Here is a 25,542-nt window from a genome sequence, read left to right as displayed (position 1 = left end):
TCTATTTTTGTATCTGCAAATAAACACATTGTAAAGAAAGCAAAGAACAACAATAAAGGTTTGGGGGAACCCACCCCGTATATCGTAGAGTCACTGCAAGGGAAAAGATGCATAATACTCAGCTGAGTAGTCATGAAAGACTACTCCCAAAACAGTCCTCAATTGCAGAGCAGAGTTGATTGGTTTTTGTAGCTGAGGGGGAGGAAGAGGTGGGTCATCTGGAGGAAAAAGGTGGAAGTGATGTCATTGGAGGGCGTGGTCTGGAGCTGGAAGAGGAAGTGGACAAGGTCTTACTTGTTCCTGTAAGAAGGGAGAAGAGGCATTAGTACGTGAGATTAGCCCCGTACACCAGAGTTTCAACATTAACTAGACCCCCCCGCTGCATCCCATGTGTGCGTGTGTGACAATATATAATGCTTTTCATCTATACTAATAAAAGGCAAAGCCCTCACTCACTCACTCACTGACTCACTCACTGACTCATCACTAATTCTCCAACTTCCCGTGTGGGTGGAAGGCTGAAATTTGGCAGGTTCATTCCTTACAGCTTCCTTACAAAAGTTGGGCAGGTTTTATATCTAAATTCTACGCGTAATGGTCATAACTGGAAGCAGTTTTTCTCCATTTACTGTAATGGAGATGAGCTATAACGCCGTGGGGGCGGAGTTTCGTGTGACATCATCACGCCTCCCACGTAATCACGCAGTACATAGAAAACCAGGAAGACCTCAAAAAAGCGCTGAAGAAAACATGCATTATATAATTGAGAAGGCAGCGAAACAATAAGAAGCGAGCGAGTGACATATACAACCATATTCATGAGTTCTGCTACTTCGGAAACAAAGCACGATGTAAACCTACACTTTAAATTAAGTTCATAGACAGGCTGCGCTGGCGTTTGTAATTTAGTGCCTGCCCATATAAGGCCGTCCGTCAGCGGCAATCCAATAGCAAACTGCCACGGGTAAATATTCACGGGTGAAGGACTGTGCTTATGGAGAGGAAGATGAGATGGTCAGGGTGGTGTTTGACACAAACTCAGCGAAACTGCGAGAGAAAGTTTTAAGTGCCAGGACTAAGGTAACATTAAATACAGCCATGGACATAGCACGAGATGGCACCAGCACAGCTGGGAACCTTCGATGCATGTACACGAGTGGCTCACGTGAACTGACGAGTGCACAGATAAAAGCAACAGTTCCAAAGAGCGCTGAACAAAACCAAATTACACAATTGAAAAGGCAGCAAAAATATGAAGCGTCTGATACATACAAGCATATTCATAAATCCAACTACTGCGGAAACAAAGCACACGTTGGAAAAAGTCAATGTCCCGCTAAAGGAAGACAGTGTAAAAAAAACCCGTGCATGCAGTGTGTCAGGTCTCAGATAAAGAAGAAGACGAGCTGTTTATTGATGCAGTAAGAAACGAATCGATGAATGAAACCTGTCATCTTTACAGCGATTGACAAACACGGAATGTAACTTGAACACAACACATCCTACAAATACGAACCTGATTGAAAGAAATAATGATAATCAAATCCTTGATGACAGCAACACTCAGTAACACTCACAAAACAAATACTGTATATTGACAGTCATGTTACGTTATTTTTAAAATGTTCCCTTTTCTTTTCTAGCTTTTTAACACACTACTTCTCGCTATGCGATACGCGGGTATATATATATATCCCGATCTACATACTCGAATAATGGATACTTTATTCGCCATCAATGATTGTTTTGGTAAAGCCATACTCAGTGTATTCATTAGATGAGCGGTAAAAAGTAAGAGCGAGGGAGGATGACTTATTGAGGCATGCAGGCTGTAGTCTTGCGTCAACTCTATCTGAATTGCGATCACATTTGAAAAATATATCTTTTCAAGTTCTATTTAGTCCATATGTGTCAAACTCAAGGGCGCGGGCCACATCCGCCCGGTGTAATTATATCCGGCCCGCGAGATCATTTTATATACTGTATTATTGTTATTAATGGCCGGGTATATGAAGCGCTGGTAACACAATAAACTACAGATCCCATAATGCAGCGCTTCAGCTGCCTTGCCAACACTTACGCGTTAATCAAGTCTAGCTTATGATGCTGCAAGTTATTGCGAAGCTAGCTCACACGATGCTGAAGAGAAAAGTTGATTCTGAAAATAGAGCCTTTAAAACCGATGGGAGGCTGAGTATATGTTTACTGAACCCGTGTGTCTCATTTGTGGAGCTAATGTGGCTGTAATTACAGAATTTAATCTAAGACGGCACTATGAGACAAAACATCAGGGTAACCTGAATGCAATGCAGAAGATACAGAAAGCAGAAGAATTAAATAAGAATCTGACACTTCAGCGGACGTTTTACCCGTGCACAATCACAAAGTGATTTCAAGTGAAGCTGCTTTTATGGGAGACACAAATGCACCAGTGCAATTTGCCCCACTTTCCCTGTTGCCAAGTAATGTTAAACCAAGTCGTCACTACGGTGTTCCCAAACACGCACTTTGCTGATAAACTGAGCGCACTGAGTTTGCACGGCGCTTTGGTGACTTTGAAGAACAAAAAGTCCGTCTACATGCGGCTCGAACCTTGTGCATGTTTGGTAGCACATATCTGTGTGAGAAGCTCTTCTCAGTGATAAAGACTAACAAAACAGCACACAGGAGTCGCCTCACTGATGAGCACCTGCAATCCATCCTGAGAATCTCCACAACACAGAACCTCACACCAAACAGAAACGAACTGTTGCCAAAAAAGATGCCAGGCGTCCAGCTCTAAAATGACATATGAGCAAAGACAACTGAATGATTTGATTTGTTATTGCTGAAAGGAACACATTTTATTTATATTTCTAGGTTTTGTTATGCAGCATGTTCATATTTGAATTTGTATAATTTTGACAGGATATATTTTTATGGAGAGCAAAATCTTTTGGGATATTTAAAATCTAAGTTTATTTTTTATATAAAATTACATAAGAGTAAAGAAATTTGAATGTTTGTTCTTTTAACGTTTACTTTATTTCTAACTTGTATAATTTAGACAGGATATATTTTTATGGAGAGCAAAATATTATAAGTTGTTTAAGGTTTGAGTTGATTTATTCAGGAATAATATTCCTGTCTGTTTTACCATTCCTACCAAAGATATTTCTGTCGACTAAATAAAAATTCCTTCTATTTAAAATTTAAATAGAACTTGAACAAATACGATAGTTCATAATATCCACGCAGACTTGCACGTAAGAGCGGAGTCATCCGTTTTAACAAGCAGCGTATTGCACTGATCCGAAATAGCTGTGTGTGTATATATGTAGATATGTATGTATATGTATATATATGTTTATATATGTGTGTGTATGTATATATATATATATGTATTTGTGTGTATATATGTGTGTGTATGTATGTATGTGTGTATGTATTTATGTGTGTGTGTATATGTATAGATATGTATATATATGTTTATGTGTGTGTGTGTAAATATATATATATATATATATATATATATATATATATATATATGACAGCAACACTCATCACTCACAACAGTGACAAAACAATTACATTGACAATCATGTTACGTTATTTTCAAAATGTTTCCTTTTTTTCATTGCTTCTTTAACACACTACTTCTCCGCTGCGAAGCGCGGGTATTTTGCTAGTATATTAATAAGAGTGGCATTCCCAGTACTGATCCTTAGCATTGCCTAAGCTCCTTGTACCATAATATCTGGGGCCTCATGTATAACGCTGTGAGTAGAATTCACACTATAACATGGCATACAGACAAAAGCAGAAATGTGTGTTTGCACAAAAAAATCTAAATGCATTAATCTGTGCGTTCGCCAACTTTCATGTTCTTCCGCTACATAAATCCTAGTCAGCATGAAAAGTAATGCACGTGCACATGCCTGCTGCCACTCCCCAACTCATCCCAGAATTACACCTCATTGAATATGCAGATCAATATAAATAGCCCTTAAGCTCAGCATTCTGTGAAAAGGCAATGGCAAAAGCACGGGGGAAAATAGAAGAATTTCAACGAATACCAAGTGGGGGCAAGGAAAAACTTACTATTTGTTGGTTTAAACAGTGGTATAAACAACAAAAGGAAGTTGATCGAGTGACATAGAGTGTCTGAGAAACTTGAAAGCTCAAGTTCATAAAATCGCACAGTGCCCGAGATAAAAAAGTTGTCAGATATCACCGTGAAAAGGCGAGTCGTAGCCCACCATCTGAGTGTCATATGAAAACTTATTAGGGTAAAGAGAAAAAAAAATAGGACACAGTGGGGAAAAAAGCTTGAAATGTCAACTTTAATCTCGAAATTTCCACTTTAATCACATAGTGTATTTTGTCATTAAAGTAGAACATCATAAACTTCATCTTTAAATTGTTTAATTTACTAGTTTCTCAAATCCCATTATAACTAAAGTAGCTCATTAAATGATTTGTTTGTATGTGTTCTTCCATGTGCTCTATTTGTGTGAACCACTACGTACTTCTTAAAGGGCTTTCTCTTCCTCCGACAGGACACAGAATCCATTACATTCATTATATTACAGCTCTCTGAATAATTAAAATGCTGAGATGTATACTTGATATCATTTTCATGATGATTAGAGTTAAAGCATGTCATTAAACATGGGAACACGGTGGCGCAGTGATAGTGACAAGATGGCGCCTCGTCCAGAGATTTTTCCTGCCTTCCCCAAGATGCTTGCAGCGCTGTGCGCGACCTTCGATTAAATAATTTATTGCAGCAGTGCTGTCTCTTTCAAACGTACTAACGCCCATTTACTGTCCTTCCTTTTCTTTCTCCAAATACCCAATCGCCACACAATCAGCTCAGCAATAGTCATTAAGCCATCTGTAAGCTTAGAACGTCGATTTTAAGGAACATTGAAATATCTTCGCAGTACATGTTTAATTATTCTGTCCATCTATCCTTCCAGTGTCGCGCCAGCCCCAGCAAGAATACAGCGCAAAGCAGGAACAATCCCTGAACTAGGCGCCAGATTCTTGCTAGCGCTGCAACACTGTGTCCTCATATGTTTAATTATTAAAAATACAGATTATTTGAATGATGTTAACATTTTATTTGTATAATGTAATAAACATATTTTGCTGCATGTCATCTTAAAAATGATATTGCGCTTTTTAAAGTGGCTCAGGTTGTACAATATTATAGCTGCATTGCAAGTTTACAGTGAGGTAATTGTACTTATAAGTACAAAGAGTTCTACAATTAGCACTTGATGAACTGATTGAGTGCGTTTATTGTTCTTGTGATGAAACTGTTTCTGAACCGCGAAGAAAGGCTCTGAAGCGTTTGCCACGTGAAAGCAGTTCAATAGACAGCATGGCTGAGGCAGCGTGTGCTAGATGCTGTATACCGATAATTCTCTTTCCGATCAACTGCTGTACAACTGTGATTCCACTCTCAGATACAGTGATATAAATACTCTGAGTGGTGCAGTGGGAGTGATATGGAAAAAGATGATCCGCTGTGGCAACCCCTAATGGTAGCAGCTGAAAGAAGCAGAAGAAGGTGCAGTGAGAAGAACAACACTAAAGCAGCTATTGTATTTGGAATACTTTGGCACTCCATTGACCATTATATTGTTACAGGTTAATTAAAATTACATGCCCTAAACTAATAAACAATATGCAGTTAATTTCAGTGTATTTGATAAAGCCGCGTCAGGGATGTGGATCTAAAAAAGAAAGGGAAACCACACTGGAACAAAAGCACTGCTTTGACGCTGGGTGCCGCCAGTTTCCAAAACTGTGCGTAGAACTTGCGTACGCCAAGCATTTAGCTGGCATGAAAATGTGTGTGGCTTTACGCCAAGTTTAGATTTTATACATCAGGATGTGACCCTGGAAACAGGTATATGCAATATTTTTGTGCATATGCACCTCTGATGTTTAAGCCACTTTTCTGCTTTGAGAAATATGACTCCATATCAAACATATGAAAGTACTGAATAAGAAAAACAATTATGTAGGTATTTGGAGCAGAAGGTACAGTTAGGTTGATTTTCAACCAAATATTAAAAATGATAATTTTATTGATGATTATGTTAGTTTGTCCAAATACTTTTGAACCCCTGGAAAAGGGAGGCTATGCAGATAAATGTCTGTCATTCCTAAATGGGTCATATGATATTTTTGGTAAACTCCTCAAATTAAAGCTGAAAGTCTACACTTCAACCACATAATTATTGCTTAATTTCAAATCCAATGTGGTGGCGTACAGAGCCAAAATTATGAAAATTGTGTCACTGTCCAAATACCTATGGACCTGACTGTACCTCATGCAGAAAAGGCCAATGCTCATGACTGAAGTGAAGTTCAGTACTAAACGTGTACAAGTCTTTTATATTTCATCGAATGTTACTTGAAGCAGGTGCTTATACAAATACAACACTGTGTGTCAGGTGCTGGTTATGTGAGGCAGCAAAATAAAGTCATTTGTAAGAGCAGGTAGCTGTTGTAGGTGCCTCGTATACCTCACTTATGCATTATGCACCAAAGGGGAGCACCTTTTTTAAAATGGTGTGTCCTGGTATTCTAGCGTATTCTTTAAGACAAATGAGCACTAATTTGATTTCAACAATACTTGGCTACGCTGGCATATTTGCAGATCATAGTGGCCAATGAACAGATCTCCTCTGTGCCTCTGTCTTTTATCAAAATATTACATTAACAGACTCGATAAGGGCATTGTAAAATAACAATGTAATGTTACATTTGGAATGAAATTTGCGGTTCATATTACAGTAAAAAAAAAATAACTCGATTTAACAGTTAAATTATCTGCAGCAGAACTGCCATTCTACCTTAAAAATGTTAGTGGTAAACAATTAAAATTCTATCATCATTACCACTAGATTAAGCTATTTCAATTAAAGACCAATATATTAGCTTGGTAGCCAATACATTTAAAACTAAAACATCAATTAACATTTTATAACATTTATTTAAAGACCCATTCATTGAAATATACAATAGTGATTAATAGAAATGTTTTGTATTTGCAATATCCAATGAGAAAAAACATAAATAGTGGATTTAGAACTTCTTAAGTCTATGTCATTACAAAAATTAGCTAAAAATATTTATGCGCTTACACTTTAAAACTGGCAGCTAAAATGTTGCTTAAAATTTAAATGTACAGCTTATGCATTGATCTTTTTAAAAACATTTATAAGCATAATTGTGCAACAGTTTGTGGTGGTGCAAAATATTGTAATAGAAAGAAAGGACAACAATAAAGAGTTGGGGGTTGTCCCGTATAAGTGGTTTCAGCAAAAATAAAAAACAAAAAACACACACACAATTATTGCAGAGTCGTCTCTGCAGACGTGTTTTCAAAACAGAACTGTCCCAAGATGGCAGAGCTTCCAGTTTTGGGCCCTTCTGGCAGGAAGAGGCAGGCCCAGGTGGGCAGACAGCGGAAGTGACATCAGAGGTGTTCAGGCCGTCAGAGGGAAGAAGAGAGAAAGGCATTAAGACACAGCGCCATCCCCTGGTGTGGTGGTAGAACTGCAGTTGCTAGAGCCTTTCAGCCATCCACTGTGCGTATTCACATGACAATATGGAATTTTATTTTATATATTTTGATGGTAGTTTTTTTTTACAGTGTACTAACAAGTCGTACAAGATGTACTTACAAAAATGAATCCCACTCATCAATATATATGTTTCTTACCAATCTTATCATACACGCACTACAATTTCCTTTAAACTGCTACTACAGTAGTTTGTCAAAATTAGCATTGCAATGTAGAGCACTCAATAGCTACACATACTGAACTTCATAAATATTTGTGAGCTACAGAAGAACACAAGTAGCTTTTAACTCTTTTACTGTAAGTGCACTGAACCACCTTATTTTTAAAAATGGTAATGGGATGTCTCGTCTTTTACTATTACTACTACAACTAACAAATGCACCTTTTGTTTCTGCTCCTTTAAATTCTCCTCTGCCTGGCTATCGTAAGTTTAATGTTTCAAACACCAACAAATAATGTTAATTTTTATGCTGTATTATTATAACCATTCAACTTGTTTAAAAAAATCAACATACTTGAATGTGTTTTCGTAAGTTTGAGAAAGAGTTCACATATACATTATGATAATAATATGCCAAAGACATCATATAGGTGTGGGGCAGCCACCCACATATTGTTTTTCCCAGCTGCAAAAAGGTTTGTTGTATCAGATATATCAAGTGCATTTCACAGAGTCCAAACTAGAACTGGCTATAGTAGCCCAAGATGAAGGCTTTAAAGGCCTGGAGAGGAACTGATGTCATCCAAATAGCCAGAACCAGAAGTGACGTCAGCAAAGGGGCTGGCTTCGGAAGTGGCGTCTTCTGAGGAGCCGAAACCTTGCAGGATTTCCCAGAAAAGGTCTGTTGGGAACTGAGAAAGACAGTGAGCGCACTCCGCCGCCCCCTGGTCAGATGTTTCATTACACTTACTCAGGCCCTTTAGCTGCCTCCTACTCGCACGTGTGTGACAACATATAAGTCCACAGGTTTTGGCAGGCAAGAGTTTATACAGCATAATTAAGCTACTTTGCTTTATGTCCAAGAAACTGAATGGTCCTGCTAAAGCTGATGTCACCTCACTAAATGGTGGGGTAAGTTAGATGTGCCGATAGCAGACACTGATCTTGTCACTTTAACATATCACAGCCAATGTTACATTCACTGACTGAGTGCCAGTCTTCCATCACAGTCCTGCTTGTCCCTTTTTTAACAAGCAACAACCTGCTCTCTGAAGGAGCCAGCGCTGTATGATGGGTTAACAGCTAAAGCGAGTTCAGCAGCAATCTCTGCCTTTAATTCCTTTTTTCCATGTTGTTATGGTATATAAAGTATGAGACACCAAACAGACAAACTTCTCTTCTGTTTGTGAGGTTCACTGCTCCGGCACTGTACCATTGATGTGCAAAGGGTTACAGCTATGGTGTGTTCAGCTGTAGTCTCTTTTTCTTTTTTTCCATTTTATTTTAGTACATAAAACACAAGACATCAGACAGATGAACTTCTCTTCTGTTTGTGATGTTCAAAACACATGTGTTCCTTACTCCTCACATTCATTGGTTGTCAGCTTTCCTGCATATACAGCTCACCCCTCCAACTAAGGAGATAAACAGGTTTGATTCTTTGGTAGCCAGTTGCGAACTAGTTCGTCTCAGTTGCTACATAGCTCACATTAGGCAAAGACTGGCTGAGATTATTTAATGACTTTGGCACCCGAGAGTCCTAATTTAGCATGAGGTTCTGTCCATATAAGATCAGGGCACGACTGAGGGTGGTTAACAAAGGAAACAGGGAGAAACAAAAGATGCCAAAAATAAATATGCAGTTCTGATAGGGTGAGGATAGATGTGACTATGAGCAAGTCAAGATATGGTGGCAGTTACTTAAACATTATACTGGACAATGGAGATAAAGTGGGAGGAAAATAAGTGGTGGAAACTTTTGTTTTATTGGTCAATCTATATTTCAGTCCTCATTAATGGCCATAAACTCTGGATAGTAATAAAATGAATGAGACATTTATTACAAGGTTATTGGGTTTACTCTTGGTGATTATGTGATGTGTTCAACAATACAGGAGGAACATTGTGTTTCTACAGATGAAGAGCAAACAGTTAAGGTGGTCAGGCCATGTAATAAGGATGACCTTGGGGTCCAACTCAAAGAAGATGAACCTTGGTGATGATCCAGAAGCAGGATAGGCTGGAGAGAATATATCTTTCAGATGGTTGAGAGTGTCTCCAGATTGTCTATGAAAAGCTGTTATTGTTGAGAGGATGACATGTTGGCCTGCTCTGCCTACCTAAATGACATAAATTAGAACAAGGAGAAATGTGCCTCTTTTAGGGTTAGGTAAGGATTAGGTTTAGGGTATTAATGTATTTAACTTAGTACTATCTATCTATCTATCTTTCTATTTTGTCCTAAGTCCAAAAAAAGCCGGGTATATAATGCTTTTTGGTATTAAATTTAATTTTCTTATTTTATTATTGCAGAGTGTGGTATGGTAAAACAGTGATTCTTGCTCAAAGCTGGATCCAATCAGAGTCGGTATGAGGTTCGCACATTCCCCTCAAGTCTGCTTTGATGCTCTTACCACATACCAAAGACCCCGCCAATAAGGTTAATTATCTCATCTGAACTTGCACAGTATGAGTGAGTATGGGTGAGTTACAGAGTGGTACTGTCCAATACTCCAGGGATAGATGTTTATTTAATTTTTATTGAACAATTACTCAATTTCAAAAAAGTAAATTTGGTAAAACAATAAAGCAAAATAAAATATCATATTTTAGGATTTTGTAACTTTTAGGGAATTTAGTTTTATAAATATAGAAAAGTCGAGGTCACTATTACAAAGAGCTCCATCTGCTGGGTGCCCTTTCTTACAACAAGCCTGAGAAATATAACAAATCACCAATCTTAAATAAGCTAGATTCATTTGCATAACGCATTCAAGAAATATTAAGTTTACACTAATCTGCACACAAATAAATGGTATAATCTTTTAACACCTATCTCTTAGTATTCTGTAAAGGTTGTGGAATAATTAAATTTCTCTAAAGAGGAACCTCTTATTTATAAATTCTTATTGAGAAAAAAATAAAACGAATTATTATTGCCACATCGCTCCCTTGGTAACTGTTCTGGGTACAAATGATACTGAGAGTCTTAAATTAAACTGACAGTTATCGTTAGCGTCACTTTACAAATGTATGCAGAAAGTTTTTACCCTAACAGCTACACAGTGGTCTTGGTGAAATTGTGAGATAATTAAAAGATCTTGCCTCAGTAAAGCCACCAGATGGCACTCACTCTCTAGAAAGGGGCAGCACTCTCACAGTTTGAGTACTCCAATGAAGACAAGATGCCAGAAGGCCATCTTTGTGCAGTGTGTGGTGACACATGGGCTGGTTAAAGCTACTGATGACAGGGCTTAGATTAGGCCTGTCTGTATTAATGATGAAATACACAAAACATTTTACTTTAAAAAGGAGAAGTTCAGACTCTCCTGTCTTCTTCAGGGCATTTTGTTATGTTATTATGGCCTATAGTTACCTTACACTGCAAAACATTTTTAAACCAGGCATTGAAAAGAAGTGAAAATCTGTATTAGCTGCCCATACCATTAACAGTAAAAAAACAAAGCAGAAACCAGAAATCTCCATTCTGTTTGGACATCTTAAGTAACTTTCATGAACAAAAAAGCACTGATGCTACCTTTTGTTGCATAACCTAAGAAAACAATATTCTTACACCCATTTAAAGCACAGCCTATCTTGGCAACATGAGCTTTAGGACTAAAACCCCCCGGGAGAGGGCGCCAGTCCATCACAGGGCCAAGGTGGGACCAACCCAGAATATCTTTGGGTGTGCAGGAGGAAAAATGGAGTACATGAGCAAATTCCACAGGCACTTTTACTGTTGTAGTAGGTAAAGTCTGAAACAGAAAAGAAAACAAGGCATTGTAAGAATTAAACATTGAACTTCGGAAACTCAAAAACGGTAACATCTTTAAAATGAATGTCTTATAGGTCACTATTTTGTTTTGAGCCCTCAGCCATTTACCATTTTGTGAAGAAAGTTATGTGAGTGAGTGAGTGTGTGAGTGGTGCTGCCACCCCATCAGGGCCTGTGCTGCTTAAAGCTCCAGGGATCTGTTGGGTTTTGATGTGGAAGATGGATGGATGGATGAAACATAACACACCAAAATATAGGATTTTCAAACTGATTCAATTCGTAGCCTTAGTTTCTCTGTGCCTAGAATATTAAATACTTGATTTTCAGCAGATTAAAATTGATAGGTTGGGAGCATGTGCTGATAGTGTGCTGCCACACCCACCCCATGAAAAACTACACTGGATAGATGACATACAAATAAATAACTTTGCTATGTATGCATGGAAGTAAAATGTCAAGTAGCATGGTGGCACAGAGGTTAGTGCTGCTGCCTCACAGTTAGGAGACCCGGGTTTGCTTGCCGTGTCCTCCCTGCGTGGAGTTTACATGTTCTCCCCGTGTCTGTGTGGGTTTCTTCCGGGTGCTCTGGTTTCCTCACACAGTCCAAAGACATGCAGGTTAGGTGTGTTAAGTGTGTGCTTGGTGTGTGGGGGTGTGTGTATGCCCTGTCTGGTGTTTGTTTCCTGCCTTACACCCTGTGTTGGCTGGGATTGGCTCCAGCAGACCCCTGTGACCCTGTAGTTAGGATATAGCGGGTTGGATAATGGATGAATGGGTGGATATTAGCCTGATATGTATTATGTATGTATTGTGATAGACGACCGTGGTCTTTGCCCGGTCGGGATGCTCTTCTGAGGAGAGGACCGGCGGAGAGGACATATCTACAGCAGTACCTCCCCCGGGACATGAGAGGGTAGCCCCCCACGGGCTTGGAGCTTAGAAGCTCAAACCTGTTGGGGTCCGTGGCCACTACCAGGGGGCGCCTGGACAGCTCCGGAGCTGTGGTCTGCCACATTTGGAAGTGCTGCCGGAAGTTGATCGGAAAGCACCAGGAGCACTTCCAGGTGCAGTATAAAAGAGGCCGCCTCACTCTATTCAAGGAGCCAGAGTCGGGAGGAGGAAGACGAAGCTTGACCAGAGTAGTGGAGGAGAAAAGGAAGGAAGAAGGAAGAGAATTGGTTTGTGTTTGTGCTTGGACTGTGTTGTGGGCTCATGGGAATGGGGAAGACATTCTCCACAAGTGAAGAAAAATACAAACGTGTGTTTTTATAAGTGCTGCCTCCTGCGTCTGTCTGTGTCGAGTTGGGTGGCTGGCAAGACCCCTAGTGGTTCTGTCACAGTATGTATGTATGTATGTATGTATGTGTGTGTGTGTGTGTGTATGTATGTATGAGTCTGGGCGTATTTGTGAGTTAAACCTGCAGTGGATTGGAGCTCCATTTAGGGCCGACTTTCACCTTCCACCCAGAGGCACCCTGGGATGCTCAGATGGATTGCTTGATTTCAGGGAAGTGGATGGCTCTTGGTGTCCTCAAAAAGTATTATGGTATTTTAGATAGAAAAGTTGACTTTATAAAATTATATTTCATGCTCATATTGATGCAGATTTGAAAAGCTACACAGGCATGGCTTAAAAAGAGCATTGTCAATGTCCTAGTGTGGCTGAGTCAGAGATCTCAATCCAATTAAGAATTTGTGGCTGCACTTGAAAAGGTTCACTCATGATTGCCATGCAGCCTGACGGAGCTTGAGAAGTTTGACAAAGAAGAATGGGAACAATTGGCAGTGTCCTGATGTGCAAAGATGAGGGAGACCTGTGCAAACAGACTTGAGGCAGTCATGGCTGCCAAAGGTGCATCTGTTAATTAGAGACTTGGAGGGGTGAATACTTAAGCAATCAATACTTTTTATATGCATCACAGTAACTTATTCCAATGTTTTTTTTGAAAAGTTTACTCTTAACACGTTTCTTTTTGTGTGCCAGTGTTCATGTTGAAAAACGTAATTTAAAGTAATAATCAACCGACTCTGCACGTCTTTTGGGATGTGAAAGAACAAACCCATGTGGTCAGGGGGAGAATATCCAGACGTCACACAGACGATACGGGAGTCAGAGCCGGCATGCTGGATCCATTGACAGTTAAGCTAACCACTGTGCTGTCCTCCTGCAGTGAGGGGGAAAAGTGAGAACAGAACAGTTTAGTGGTAGAGGGTTGCTGCCTTGTGGACCTGCCATCTTGCGTTTGAATCTGTTGAGTCTGTTTGCTGTCTGTTTGGAGTTTGCACATTCTCGCTGTGTCTGCGTAGTTGTATATCCATGTACTTTGATTTTCCTCCCTGATCTCAGTGCCTTGGATGTTAGGTTAGCTGGAGATTCTAAATTGGCATTTAGTTAGGGACAGGAATCCTGCAATGGACTGGCAGCCGCTTCAGAATTGGTCCCTACCTCTAGCCCCTTGCAAATCTGAATTAAATTATGGGGTTTTAAACACCAAAACCTTTGTTCATAATATGCTTTGAAATATCTGGGGTAGTACAGCCCTTCACCACTAGATAGCACTATAGAAACAGTGAAATTCTGGTAGCATACAATTATGAATAATCATAAAGGAATTATTAGATTTTTTTGTATAAAATACAATCATGTAAAATCACTGACCTTTTACTTGTATTACTGCTTGTAAAATGTTGCATGTTTTAAAAATAATCAGTAAAAAAATGAGACGTGGCAGGTGAACTGACATTCCATTCAGGACTGATTTCTAGTTTGCCCCTGATGCAGCAGGGATCGTCTCCATCACCATGAGACCTGGGAATGGAAAAAGCAGAAAATGAAAATGGATGGATAGTGAAAAGTAGCAAAGACGACATTTTTGCTTCAGTTAGAAAATGCATTATTGTTATATCTTCAATTGAACAACACGAGAATTGACATTTATGGGAGGTGAGTCAGTGTCCCCGTGTAATGCCTTTCTGGGGTACACTACACACATATGGAGCCCCCTAGAGGCCCCTGCTTCCCAACTACGGCATACGCAGGCCTTTCCTCATGTTCTGTCTGACTCGGAGGTTGGCGGTCGGGCATTTTGGTGGCACAGCAGCCAGCTCAAGAGTGTTTCCTTTTTATTGAATCTTTTTGTTACCTTTAAAATATATATATTTTTTTTAATTTTGTCATTGATTATGTGATTGTTTTCTTTTTTGAATACTTTTTATGTGATATGTCTTCCTGAATAGTGTTTTGATTGTCTAATACGTGACTCTATCTATCTATCTATCTATCTATCTATCTATCTATCTATGTATATCCATCCATTTTAAAGTTATTGTGCAGTTTTAATTATCATAACTTCAGAACTTCAGGGCAGCAGTAGCTCAGTCGGTAGAACGGGTTGTCCAGCAATCGGAGGGTCGCAGGTTCGATCCTGGCTCCCGGCATGAGAATGCAGCTGTTGTGTCCTTGGGCAAGACACTTAACCTACCTTGCCTGCTGGTGGTGGTCGGAAGGATTGGTGGCGCCAGTGTTCGGCAGCCTCACTTCTGTCAGTGTGCCCCAGGTATGCCCCAGGTATGCCACCAGCGTGTGAATGGGTGAATGATTGTTGTGTTGTAAAGCGCCTAGGGGGGTTCTTGAACTCTAGTTAGGCGCTATATCAAATACAGGCCATTTACCATAACTTCAGTTGTATGCTTGATAAAATCATTTATTTTATCATAGTTTAATAATACATTTGTAATAGTTTCATAATTTTTAGCTAACTCATTCATTCATTACTCATCTTTCAGAATTACAATTGACCCATCGCATCAGTAGAAGAGAAAATAAACCCCATCTTGCTGTTGCCCAAGGTAAAAACAGTCATTGTAGTCCAAAGAAGATTAACAACCCCAGAAAGATGCACCACATCGCTAAACCACATTCTTTAGATGAACTGCAGACAAGGATGATGTGAATCAGGGTGTTACTGAAAATCAACTGCAACACATATATATATTTGTAACTTCAGAATCCCATCATGGTTTGTATGTGTGATGACAGCCATATTGAAAATTAACAATCTTAGGAATACATATATGTCAAAATGTGGTACATTCTTTCATATATCTCATATAAAATTGAATGTATAATTATTTAAAAGACTTTATAATGATATATATGTGTGTGTTTTCCTTGTCTGCTTTATGTTGAGGCTAAGGGGGTAGGGCCCTCTAAATTGTAGCCAAGGGCATATAAGCCTGTAAAAGCCACAAGACTAATGCTTTGGTATTAGTTCTGTCTCTTTTAAAAATTATGATTTATGGGCTGTGTAGTTACATCTTTTGCAGGTTCCCAAAATGAAGCAGCTACTGAGTTGGCAAGGAAGGATCCATATTTCTCAGTCCAATAAAGTACGGTTTAAAAATGTCTAATGAAAATTAAAAAATGAACAAATCACAAAAAATAAGAAAAAAAGGTATTTCACATGCAGGCAAAAAGAGCAGGTTCTTGTGTTACTTTCAATATAAAAAAGTTATTTCTCATTAAGAAAACTTACATAGGCTGTACATTCTGTAAGTACGCACAGTACGGTTTGAAACTGTTAGCCCTCCATGCCTTACCAGTTGTAAGGCAGACCATAAACTGAACTAGTCTGTAGTCAGAGGAATAAGAAATAATTAAAATATTCCATTTATAATTTATATTTTATATATAATATATCATTTATATAAGTTATAATACAACCTGTCATTGACTATGCGCTAATATATAGGCATACATTTTAACATAACTAAGTAAATACATCAATTCTATCAATTTAACATAACCTAAATATTAAATGGCTCTTACAGGCTGGGTGTGCTGGTTTTGTTATCTTTCTGTCATGGTTTTACAGCTGTTTATGTGTTTTATTGTTGTTGTTGAGTTATTAGGTGTTTTGTCTTTACACCTTTTCTGAGCAGTATTTAGTTTCTGTCTTTCTCTGCTTGTGCTTTTTAGGTGGTTCCCCAAGAGACGAAACCATCGAGCGACTGCCCTCAATCCTGTTAAAGGCTGAGAAAACAAGTAGTCCCTAGTGGCTCATCTGAATGTGCCTGATGGCTTTTTATGAGTTATACTGATTATTATTATTATTATTATTGTGCCTTTGTTTGGAGGAATTTTTGAGTGACCGCTCTGTTTCTCGGTCTCTCTTTTCCGGATTTGAATTTCTGAGATTTGATTGCCTTGGATTGCATTTTTATTTCAGGCAAATTCATCTTTGCTTTTGTGCTCTTTGGAGCTTCATTGTTAAAGAGTGTTTTTGTAACAAATATTTTGATTTATAAAGAATCATAATCTGCCCTTAATTACTTGCGCTGGTGTATTTTGTACACCAAACTCAGTTATTTTTGTGCAACGTCCTTTTACTTGAACCTACCGGCAGCATCCACCATCTGTCCTCGGCTTGATTCATTACAAGTACAGTGTTGCAATGGTTTTCCTTCAGTGTGTACCCAACTGGTTTTATAGGTGGATGCATAGTCGCAAGTTCCATGTGGTGCATTTGGTACACCACACAGGTGCTTATGTATGACAACCTGAGATGTTCTTCTTGCAATGATTTTGTCTGCAAAGAATATTCAACAGCTAAAGTGAAATGTGATACGTATGCAAATCCTGCAGTGTATGAAAGTGTGACCGGTGATGAATGAGCACTGGAGAAGTGGATCCTAGACTGTGTTATACTATTCAGTAATATGGTATCAAATTACATTAAAAACATGTACAATTTAAAATGATTGCAATATATTATATTACAACCTCACAGCGTGCATATAAATAGCCATTTTAACACTGGTGCATTAAGTACTGTACACCACGCGAATACTAATAAGATAAGAAATGGTGCAAGTAGTTAAGGGTTAATCTCTACAAGCTGAAGGATGATGGGAGCTGAATTAGTTGTTTTATGTCATGTTCCTAGAAGAGAGTGTTCTGCCTAAGCTGGTGCTTGCTTTAGTGCTGGAGTGTGTTGAGATGTCCTGGCTGCCGGGATGCGCCATGAAGCCTGCGACTCCAATAGACCTAAACTGTTCTAACTTGAGTATTATCTCCCCAAAGTCACTTCTTAGTTAACTTGTTTTTGCTTTTCTACCCCAGTTGTCTGGTGGTTGTCCTGCTCTTCTCTTGTTTACGCTCGAGGGTGTCCTGCCTGCTGCCTTGCCAGGGCAAAGTTTTCATGCCTTGTTTGCTCCTCCAGGCCAAAGTCTTGCATGGTCACCCTGGGCTAACGATGGAGTTTAATATTTGTACTCCTTCTTATTTTCTGGTTGGTTGTTTGTTTGGGGGAATGTTCAGGCGTGTCTCCATAGATATAGGGTTATGTCATGGTTTTACAGGTTTTTATATATTTTATTGTTGTTTTGGAGTTATTAGGTGTTTTGTTTTTACATATTGTCAGTACTATTTAGCTTATCTGTTTCTCTGTTTGTCCTGCTATGTTCACTCTGCTTTGTGAGTGGTTCCCCAAGAGGCGGGGCCACCTGCCTATCAAGATCAAGGGGGCTGTCCTTCACCCTATAAAGACTGAGAAAACAAGCAGTACCTTGCAGCTCATTTGAATGTGCTTGATGGTTTTGGTGAGTTTTAGTTATCATTATTCTGCCTTTTTTTGTGGAATTATTGAGTTTTTGACCACCTGCTCTGTTTTTCTGACTCTTTTTTCTGAATTAGATTTTTTGGTATCTGTTTGTCTTGTTATTTCAGACAACTATTTGAAGCTTCATTGTTAAAAAACATTTTTGTAATAAATATTTCTATTTACAAAGAATCATCGTCTGTCCTTAATGTCTACATTCTAAAGCCCGACGTATTCTTTCACTTGTTTGGGCTTTTTTGTAACTTTCTATTAAGGTCCTCCAAAGTTTATGAACATTTTTTTGGTGTGATTTGACTCTTATTATTAATTTTTCTTAACATTTTCTAGGGCTCTAAAATCAATTTATATATCATTTTGGGGGTTTTTGAGACCCCTGAATCCACTGGTTATCTTTGTGTTCTGTTTCATTTTCTGATGTTAGTTATATTTTGTGCTATACCTTAGTGCCATTTTGTTTTCTATTTGCATAGCCACCGTCAGTTTGGGACTTTAGTGTTGACAACTGCTATATGGCTGTTACGGGGACATCAGGGATAATGGATGACGTGGCATCACAGGTCAGGGGTATAAAGGGCAGCTCCTTAAACATCCTGGCTGTTCAAGTGTGGATTCACTAAAAAGATTAAAGGATTTTTGGTTTCAAAATCTTTTCTATTCCTTATTATGATTAACATCTCTCACTTTGGTCCAGTTATGTGCATTATTCTGGCTTTTGATCTTCCTGTTCCCATTTTTCAGTACTATTTTTTGTCTTAAATCCGGCCTTAATTTATTGGATTCTTGCTCGCCTGGTTACAGTTTTAGCTTGATTTCCCAGACTTCTTTCTATCTCCCGATTTTATTTATTAAAACAATTGCTGTCAATGAAACTTCAACTCTCAGCAGTCCCTGCAGTGGCTCTGATTGGTCATCTGCTGAAGATGCAAGGACTGCTGGGGACAAGGAGGCCGGGGTGAGATTTAAAAGGAGGCCAGTTCTACAGAGAGAAAACAGAGAATCTTTTGTTGTTTCGTGTCTTGAGTTACCTGTCTGTTTGGCTTCCTATTTATTACATGTCGATTCTTGTTTTGTCCTGGATCGTCTCCTTTTTCGGTTTATGGACTGTCTGGTGTCTTCCTGCTGCATGAGGACTGCATGAGAATATTGTTGTCGACCTGCGAAGAAAGGAGCGCTCCTGATCCCATTCACACATCAACTCATCAGGAAATACTGGTAGACTGATCTTTACATTCACATACAGCGTGCTGATCTCTAGACTATCTACCTCCATCATTTCATTTCATCAGTTGATGTTTTTCATGGACTTCATCATGTGTGGTTGGTTAGTTGTTTTTATTGTTGAATTTGTGTTTATTGTATATCACCATAAAAGGAACTGGGGTGGGATCGATTAGTTTGTGTAACTATATTTTCATTTATTATTGTTTAATACATCCTTCAATTCTGTTTTTTAATGTTGCTTTTTTGTCTCTGTGAGGGAGAGTGTGTGAGTCTGGCCAAGGCTGGGTCCATTCCTGAGATCCCAACCGAAAAAATAAATAAATCATGTTAATGGTGGTGTGAATCTTGGCTGAGTTTTTTAGTCCGCTACAAGGCATACATGATATGATCTGAATTGCTTTGAAAATATTTCCTACTGTGACCCTTGGTTTTTGAAGCACAGTTTCTATGTGTTTCAGGCTTTTTGTTTTAATTATTTATTTGCAGTTTTAGTTTCATTTTATTGTTGTTAAATTTTTTCATCAATCTTTGTAATGCCATGCCACTATTTTGTCAATGGTTTATTAACCATTGCTGCCTCGTTGCTATACATGGCCCGCAGGAAGTGTTCAATGTGTGATGTCACCTTTCACAACAGTATAAAGGTCAGAGCCATTTACTTACTGGTTGTCCAGGACTGCGGATTCAAATCAAACTATACTGTGATTCTCTCTGATTCAGTATTCCTTACATTTGATGTTTTTACATATTAATTTCTGATTATGAATTGGATTAGTATTTTGGTCCATATGAATTGATTTATAGATTTTCTGGTTAAGAAACTTTAGCTCATTGTTCTGACTACATTTCATCTTCTGATCCCTTATTCTGTCCATCCGCCTCAACTTCTCTTTGAGCATAACCATATCTTTTGGCATCTATTTTCGCTTTTGTCTTCACTTTGCTTTTGTGAAGATAATTTAATAAATGCTTTAAAGTATATATATGAGGTATTTTGTACATTGCCCTCTTCCTACCTTAGATATTAAATATTTGAAGCTTTTAGCACTGTTTTTTAGGCCAGTGCTGGCCAAAGGCCTCCTCCTAGGTTTTGGGGTAAGGCCCACCATATTGTTAAGCCTTACTGGAGCCTCGAGACGTGTATTTTTGAAGTTTGTGGAGCCCAGCAGGACCATAACACTTGCCCTGATCTCTGCCAGAGTGCTGTTTCTCTTATCCCTGGCAAACTCTTGCCAGCTGGTCATTCATTCATGATAAGTTACCTCAATGCATTTACTTCCATATCACATTTGTTTGTTTAATCATTTTAAAGCCTTTTGCTTCATCCACATACTGAGCATTTGAAATCATAAACATGAAAAATTTCTTGTCTACTGTCAATACCCCCAAGTGAATTTGATTTTCTGAAGAAAAAAAAATCTTTCAAGAAACCTTATTATGAACATTTTGATATTAGCTACAGTGGCCCAAAGAACAAAACATGGATTCCTTCAAGGTAGTGAGAACTGGTTAAGCATGCTTTTTTCTTAAACTAATTAATTTCAGAGCAGAATTAGAAAAGGAGATATTTCTACAAATATTTAGATCAAGTAATTACTCGCCCTCTAAGCACCAAGTAAAAATACACCTATCAGTTTGGCAGCATGAGATATAAGGCCGGGTCTAACTCTTGGTGGGGAGGTAGCACTTACCTGACTGCCGTACCTTTGGGATGTGGAAAAACAAATACACAGAGAAACTTCAAACTCACATTGAGCATGTGCAAATTCACATGGGCCCGGCATTTGAACCCGAGACCTGTGAGACAGCAGCACTGCTCCAGTATCCCTACCCATCTCATAATTAACAGCAATGGCCAGTACAATATAGTGATGAGGTAGTTAAGCTAAACATGAAATTTTATTCCACTTTAGATGGTTTGTCAGGCACTGGAAAAGAGAATAAAAGTGTATTTGAGTCTGCTATTAAATCTGTTTAAAATTAGAAAAAGAAAAAGAAAGGAAGAAGAAGGAGACAGTCAAATGACTGCAAAATAAGACACCTCACAGAAAATAGAAAACAATCTGCCTAAAATTTTTTATGCTTTTTTTTTAATCAGAATTGATTTATTTCTGTGACAAGCAACATTAAGATTTCTGGCTACATTAGGCACATCCTAGATAATGGCAGTTTTATTTTATATCTTTCATACCGACCACATCATTGCCCCCTAGCGATAATAATTACAAGCCAAGCCATTTCTATTATCATAGTTTCTAGTACTGCTGTGAGGATTTTAATTTTTCGATGCAAATAACACATTAAAAACATTGCTATAATAACTTTTCAAAAGATGTATTTGTCAAAAATGTATCAGAATAAAATTAAACTAATAAATACATAAATCTATAAAAGGCCTTCAGTTGTGTTGTATTCTTCACAAAAGCTTATGGTAGAATGCAACTCTGCACCTAAACTGTTATATACTGAAACTTCGCTTTTGTCCTCATAGCACGTCTGTGTCCTGTCCTTCCTTTACTCAGTTTTAGGGTTTGCAAACTCTAAAATATTCAGATGTAATCTAGGACCCTGTGCCACTTTATGTAAGAAGTGCCAACCTCACTGATTTTACACACTGGTGCTGAACGTGTTCACGCATTATTAATATTATTACACAAATAAGTAAAGCAACATACCAATGTCCATACAATTAACATCAAAAGAAAAGGACTGCAGTCAGTTAACACAAGATTCATTATGTAGACGTGCCTGCCATAATGCCCAGTGCCAGGGAGCTAATTTCCTAAACCATTAATTTTTCTATATTGGAATGCCTATAATAATAATCAAAAGTAAGACCAACACTTGTGATGCCCAGGTTGCCATCAGCTGGCATTAATCCTGTGTAGCTTGTTTGACCTATTGATCTGAAATTTGGTACACATGTACTACGCGATGTCTGCTATCTGCCTTCAGGGTGATGAAAGACCTCCAAGGTTATTCCTCTTTTAATTTTTATTTGATTTTATTGTAGAATCAACTCTCAGCAGAGGCCAGCAGGGCGGCCCGTGCAGCAAATGCGTATGGGCACCGTTCTCATCCCTGCCACCTTCGTCGTCACTTCCCCTACCTGTTTATATCTTAAGTCATTCTGAAGGCAGATTGAAGACTTAAGTGCCAGCTTAAGTGAAAAATTAAGGAAAACATACAAAGTAATTGCAACACAAACACTGACTTCATCAGTTTTAATGCGAAAAGATGCCAACGAAAAATGAGAAGAAGCGGGCCACTAGGGTGGAGAAAAGAAGAGCTGCTCAGGAAGCAGCAAGCACAACAACCTCTGAGCAAACGAATGTTAAACATACAGAGAAAGAGGATGAAAACTATGAATGCTCAAGTCAAGTGTATTCAAGCAGTGAGCCGTTACTGGTAACTAAATAAATCTAAAAACAGGTTAAAATTGAAGATTAAAATAGTCAGAATGTGTCCCACTCAGGACCCTCACTGGCATCTCCTCTTCTCAAATATTACGGTCTCCTCAGTGAGGGGAGATATCCTCTGGTAATCGCAGTCAGCCTTCATCTGGCTGATATCATCGCTTTCATCCCTCAGCTCCTGCAGGTTCCCCTCTTTTGGAAAACTTAGTTACTCCTGTTCCCTATCCCTTTGAGTGTTGTCTGCTTACTCCACCAGGTAGAATTGGTCTCGACCTCTTACCACCTTCACTCCCCAGCACTGGCCCTGCCTCAATCCTGACTCTCCCTCCAGACTTGCTTTTCTTTTTCCTTTCTTTCTACTCAGGCTCCTTTATACTTGAGTGGATGTAGGCACCTTAATTTTGATCTCCAGGGCACTAATGAGGAAACTGGCTGAACTACGCATGACTGTGCGTGAATGCATGACCACCCAATCTCCTCATCAACGCCCTGAGGACACTCAGCTGCACTACTGCATACGACTCCCACCCTTGAGCCTGAGCTCACTGCTTTTATTTAAAAACTTGCATACAGCCCTGGACTCCTAACACACATCACCACAACAACATCCAGCATATGATTTGATAAGTATTTATATTGTTTTGCAGAATTCTTTAAATATTAAAATCTAGTAGGCTCGAGTGCATAAAACAGAGACAGTCTTTTAGGAGGCATTTGAACCTCGCAGGGTTCGGGTGCCAGACAGTATGGCGGGCTGTAATTTGTCCTGTTCTTTAAAATGACCTGTTGTGAATGCTTCATGCTGCACAAGAGAGACATGGCTAGGTGAAAAATCTGCTTTTGAATGACGGTAGAGATGACCGTGTGTAATCTCACTGCCTAAATTTGTGTCTCCAGGAAGATGTTGTGTCTGTCAGCAACCATTATAACAGTGATTTGGGCCTCTCTGACCATAAACCACTACTTTTCACTGTTTCATTAACTCTCTCTCCTCGTACCTGTAAACGTCAAATTTCTTTCAGAATTCTTAAAAGTAGCTGTCCCTCTGTCCGTGCTACATTAATTTCTGTTCTTTTTTTGTTTTCCCCTGAACCATCCGCACTAGATAGACTTCTATAACTCACCCCTTCATTTAGCACTAGATAAAACAGCTCCTTTAAAACGTAAGGAGGTTTCCTTTACATGTTCATTCATTTGTATCTTTCACTGTCTTCCAAGTCGATCCAGCTCCTTTCCTAAATTTTCACCAATCACATCAGCGTTTGTTAACGACCTGCTTTGTAAGATGAATCCAACTACTTGTTATATTGGACCCCATCCCCACCATACTTCTTAAATCCTCCCTTCATGCCACAATCCTAACTGGTACAACAATAATAAATACATCCCTTGACACTGGCTTTGGGCCATTCACTTTTAAAATCACAATCTTAAAAATTTTTGGCCCATTTCCCACTTACCTTTTCTTTCAAAAGTTCTTGCACGTGTTGCAGCCTCCCAGCTCACCAATTACTTAACTTCTAATAATTTGATGGAACTCTTTCAGTCTGGTTTCAGAGAACAGCACAGTTGTGAAACTGCCCTGCTTTGAGTAACCAGTGACTTGCTTATGACCGCAGACTCTGGACAAACCAGCATTTTAATTCTGTTAGACCTCAGTGCAGCATTTGACACCGTCAGACATGACATTCCACTGTCCAGAATGGAGAACGTTCTGGGTATCTCTGGCACTGCCCTCCAGTGGTTCAAGTCCTATCTGACTCATAGGAAAGAGTTTGTTAGTCTTGGCAACAGCAAGTCCAGCTCAGTGCTGGTCACACAAGGAGCTCCTCAGGGTTCTGTCCCTTGCCCTCTGCTCTTCTGTATTTATATGCTTCCCCTTGGCCATATCATTTGTAGCTTTGGACTGGGTTATCATTTTTATCCAGGTGATATTCAACTCTATTTTAATGTTAAAAGTGAAACTTCATCAGAGGTTTCTTAGCACACCACTTGCCTCAATGAAATTAAAACCTGGATGGAGCAGAACTCTTTAAAATTAAATTTCAACAAAACTAAGCTCCTGCAAATTGGGACTAAAGTGCAACTTAATAAAATGAGCTCCATCTAAGTCACTCTTGATGGTGATCTCATCAGACTTCCATCTACTGCAAGGAATCTTGGTATCATCTTTGATTCCTCCCTTTCCTATTCCACCCACATAAACCACATTAAGAAACGTTCTTACTTCCATCTCCGTAACATATCCCGTGTTCACTAATTCCTCTCCTCTCCTAATGCTGAGAAACTTGTCCATGCTTTTATTGCATCACACATTGATTATTGTTACTCCCTACTGGCAGGTGCCACTTCTAATCTTATATCACAGCTACAGTTGATTCAAAACTTCTCTTCAAGAGTCCTGCTTTGCCTTCACTGGCTCCCAGTGTCTTACAGGATTGAATATAAAATTCTATTTAAATGTTCTTGCATCAGACTACATCAGTGATCTCCTCCATCACTACACTCCTGTTTGCCCACTAAGGTCCTCTGATTCTGGCAAACTTGTTGTGCCCCACACTACCCTGCACTCTGCAGGCGACAGGGCCTACAGACTTTGAAATGACCTCCTGATATTAATTAGATCAGCTGACTCAATTAATTGTTTTAAAAAACAACTTAAACCTCGACTGTTCAGAAAGGCTTTTAACTTAACCTAACATTCTGCCCCTTCTTTCAGTTTACATCTCTGTCCAGATGCTCAGGATAATCTGTGTGTGTG

At 39.0% G+C, this 25,542-nt stretch overlaps 1 protein-coding gene across 2 annotated transcripts in view; it reads right to left on the bottom strand.

Annotated features, from left to right (window-relative positions):
• Nucleotides 1-209: 209 nt before the first annotated feature.
• Nucleotides 210-25,542, bottom strand: part of plcxd3 (phosphatidylinositol-specific phospholipase C, X domain containing 3) — a 263,014-nt gene continuing 237,681 nt past the window's right edge. The window contains exons 3-4 of one of the 2 annotated variants that reach the window (XM_039758623.1): nt 14,184-14,333; nt 217-300 (exon numbers count right to left, since the gene is read on the bottom strand). In XM_039758623.1, coding sequence (XP_039614557.1) covers nt 14,222-14,333 — 112 coding nt within the window. In that variant the 3' untranslated portion in view covers nt 217-300; nt 14,184-14,221. Of the gene's footprint in view, nt 301-14,183; nt 14,334-25,542 lie in introns of both variants that reach the window. The other variant, XM_039758622.1, reaches the window with a different exon arrangement.

This window comes from Polypterus senegalus, chromosome 7, assembly GCF_016835505.1.
Source record: "Polypterus senegalus isolate Bchr_013 chromosome 7, ASM1683550v1, whole genome shotgun sequence".
NCBI classification, from domain to species: domain Eukaryota; kingdom Metazoa; phylum Chordata; class Cladistia; order Polypteriformes; family Polypteridae; genus Polypterus; species Polypterus senegalus.
Note: the sequence above shows the minus strand (reverse complement) of the source record. Positions and strands in the feature narration are given on the sequence as shown.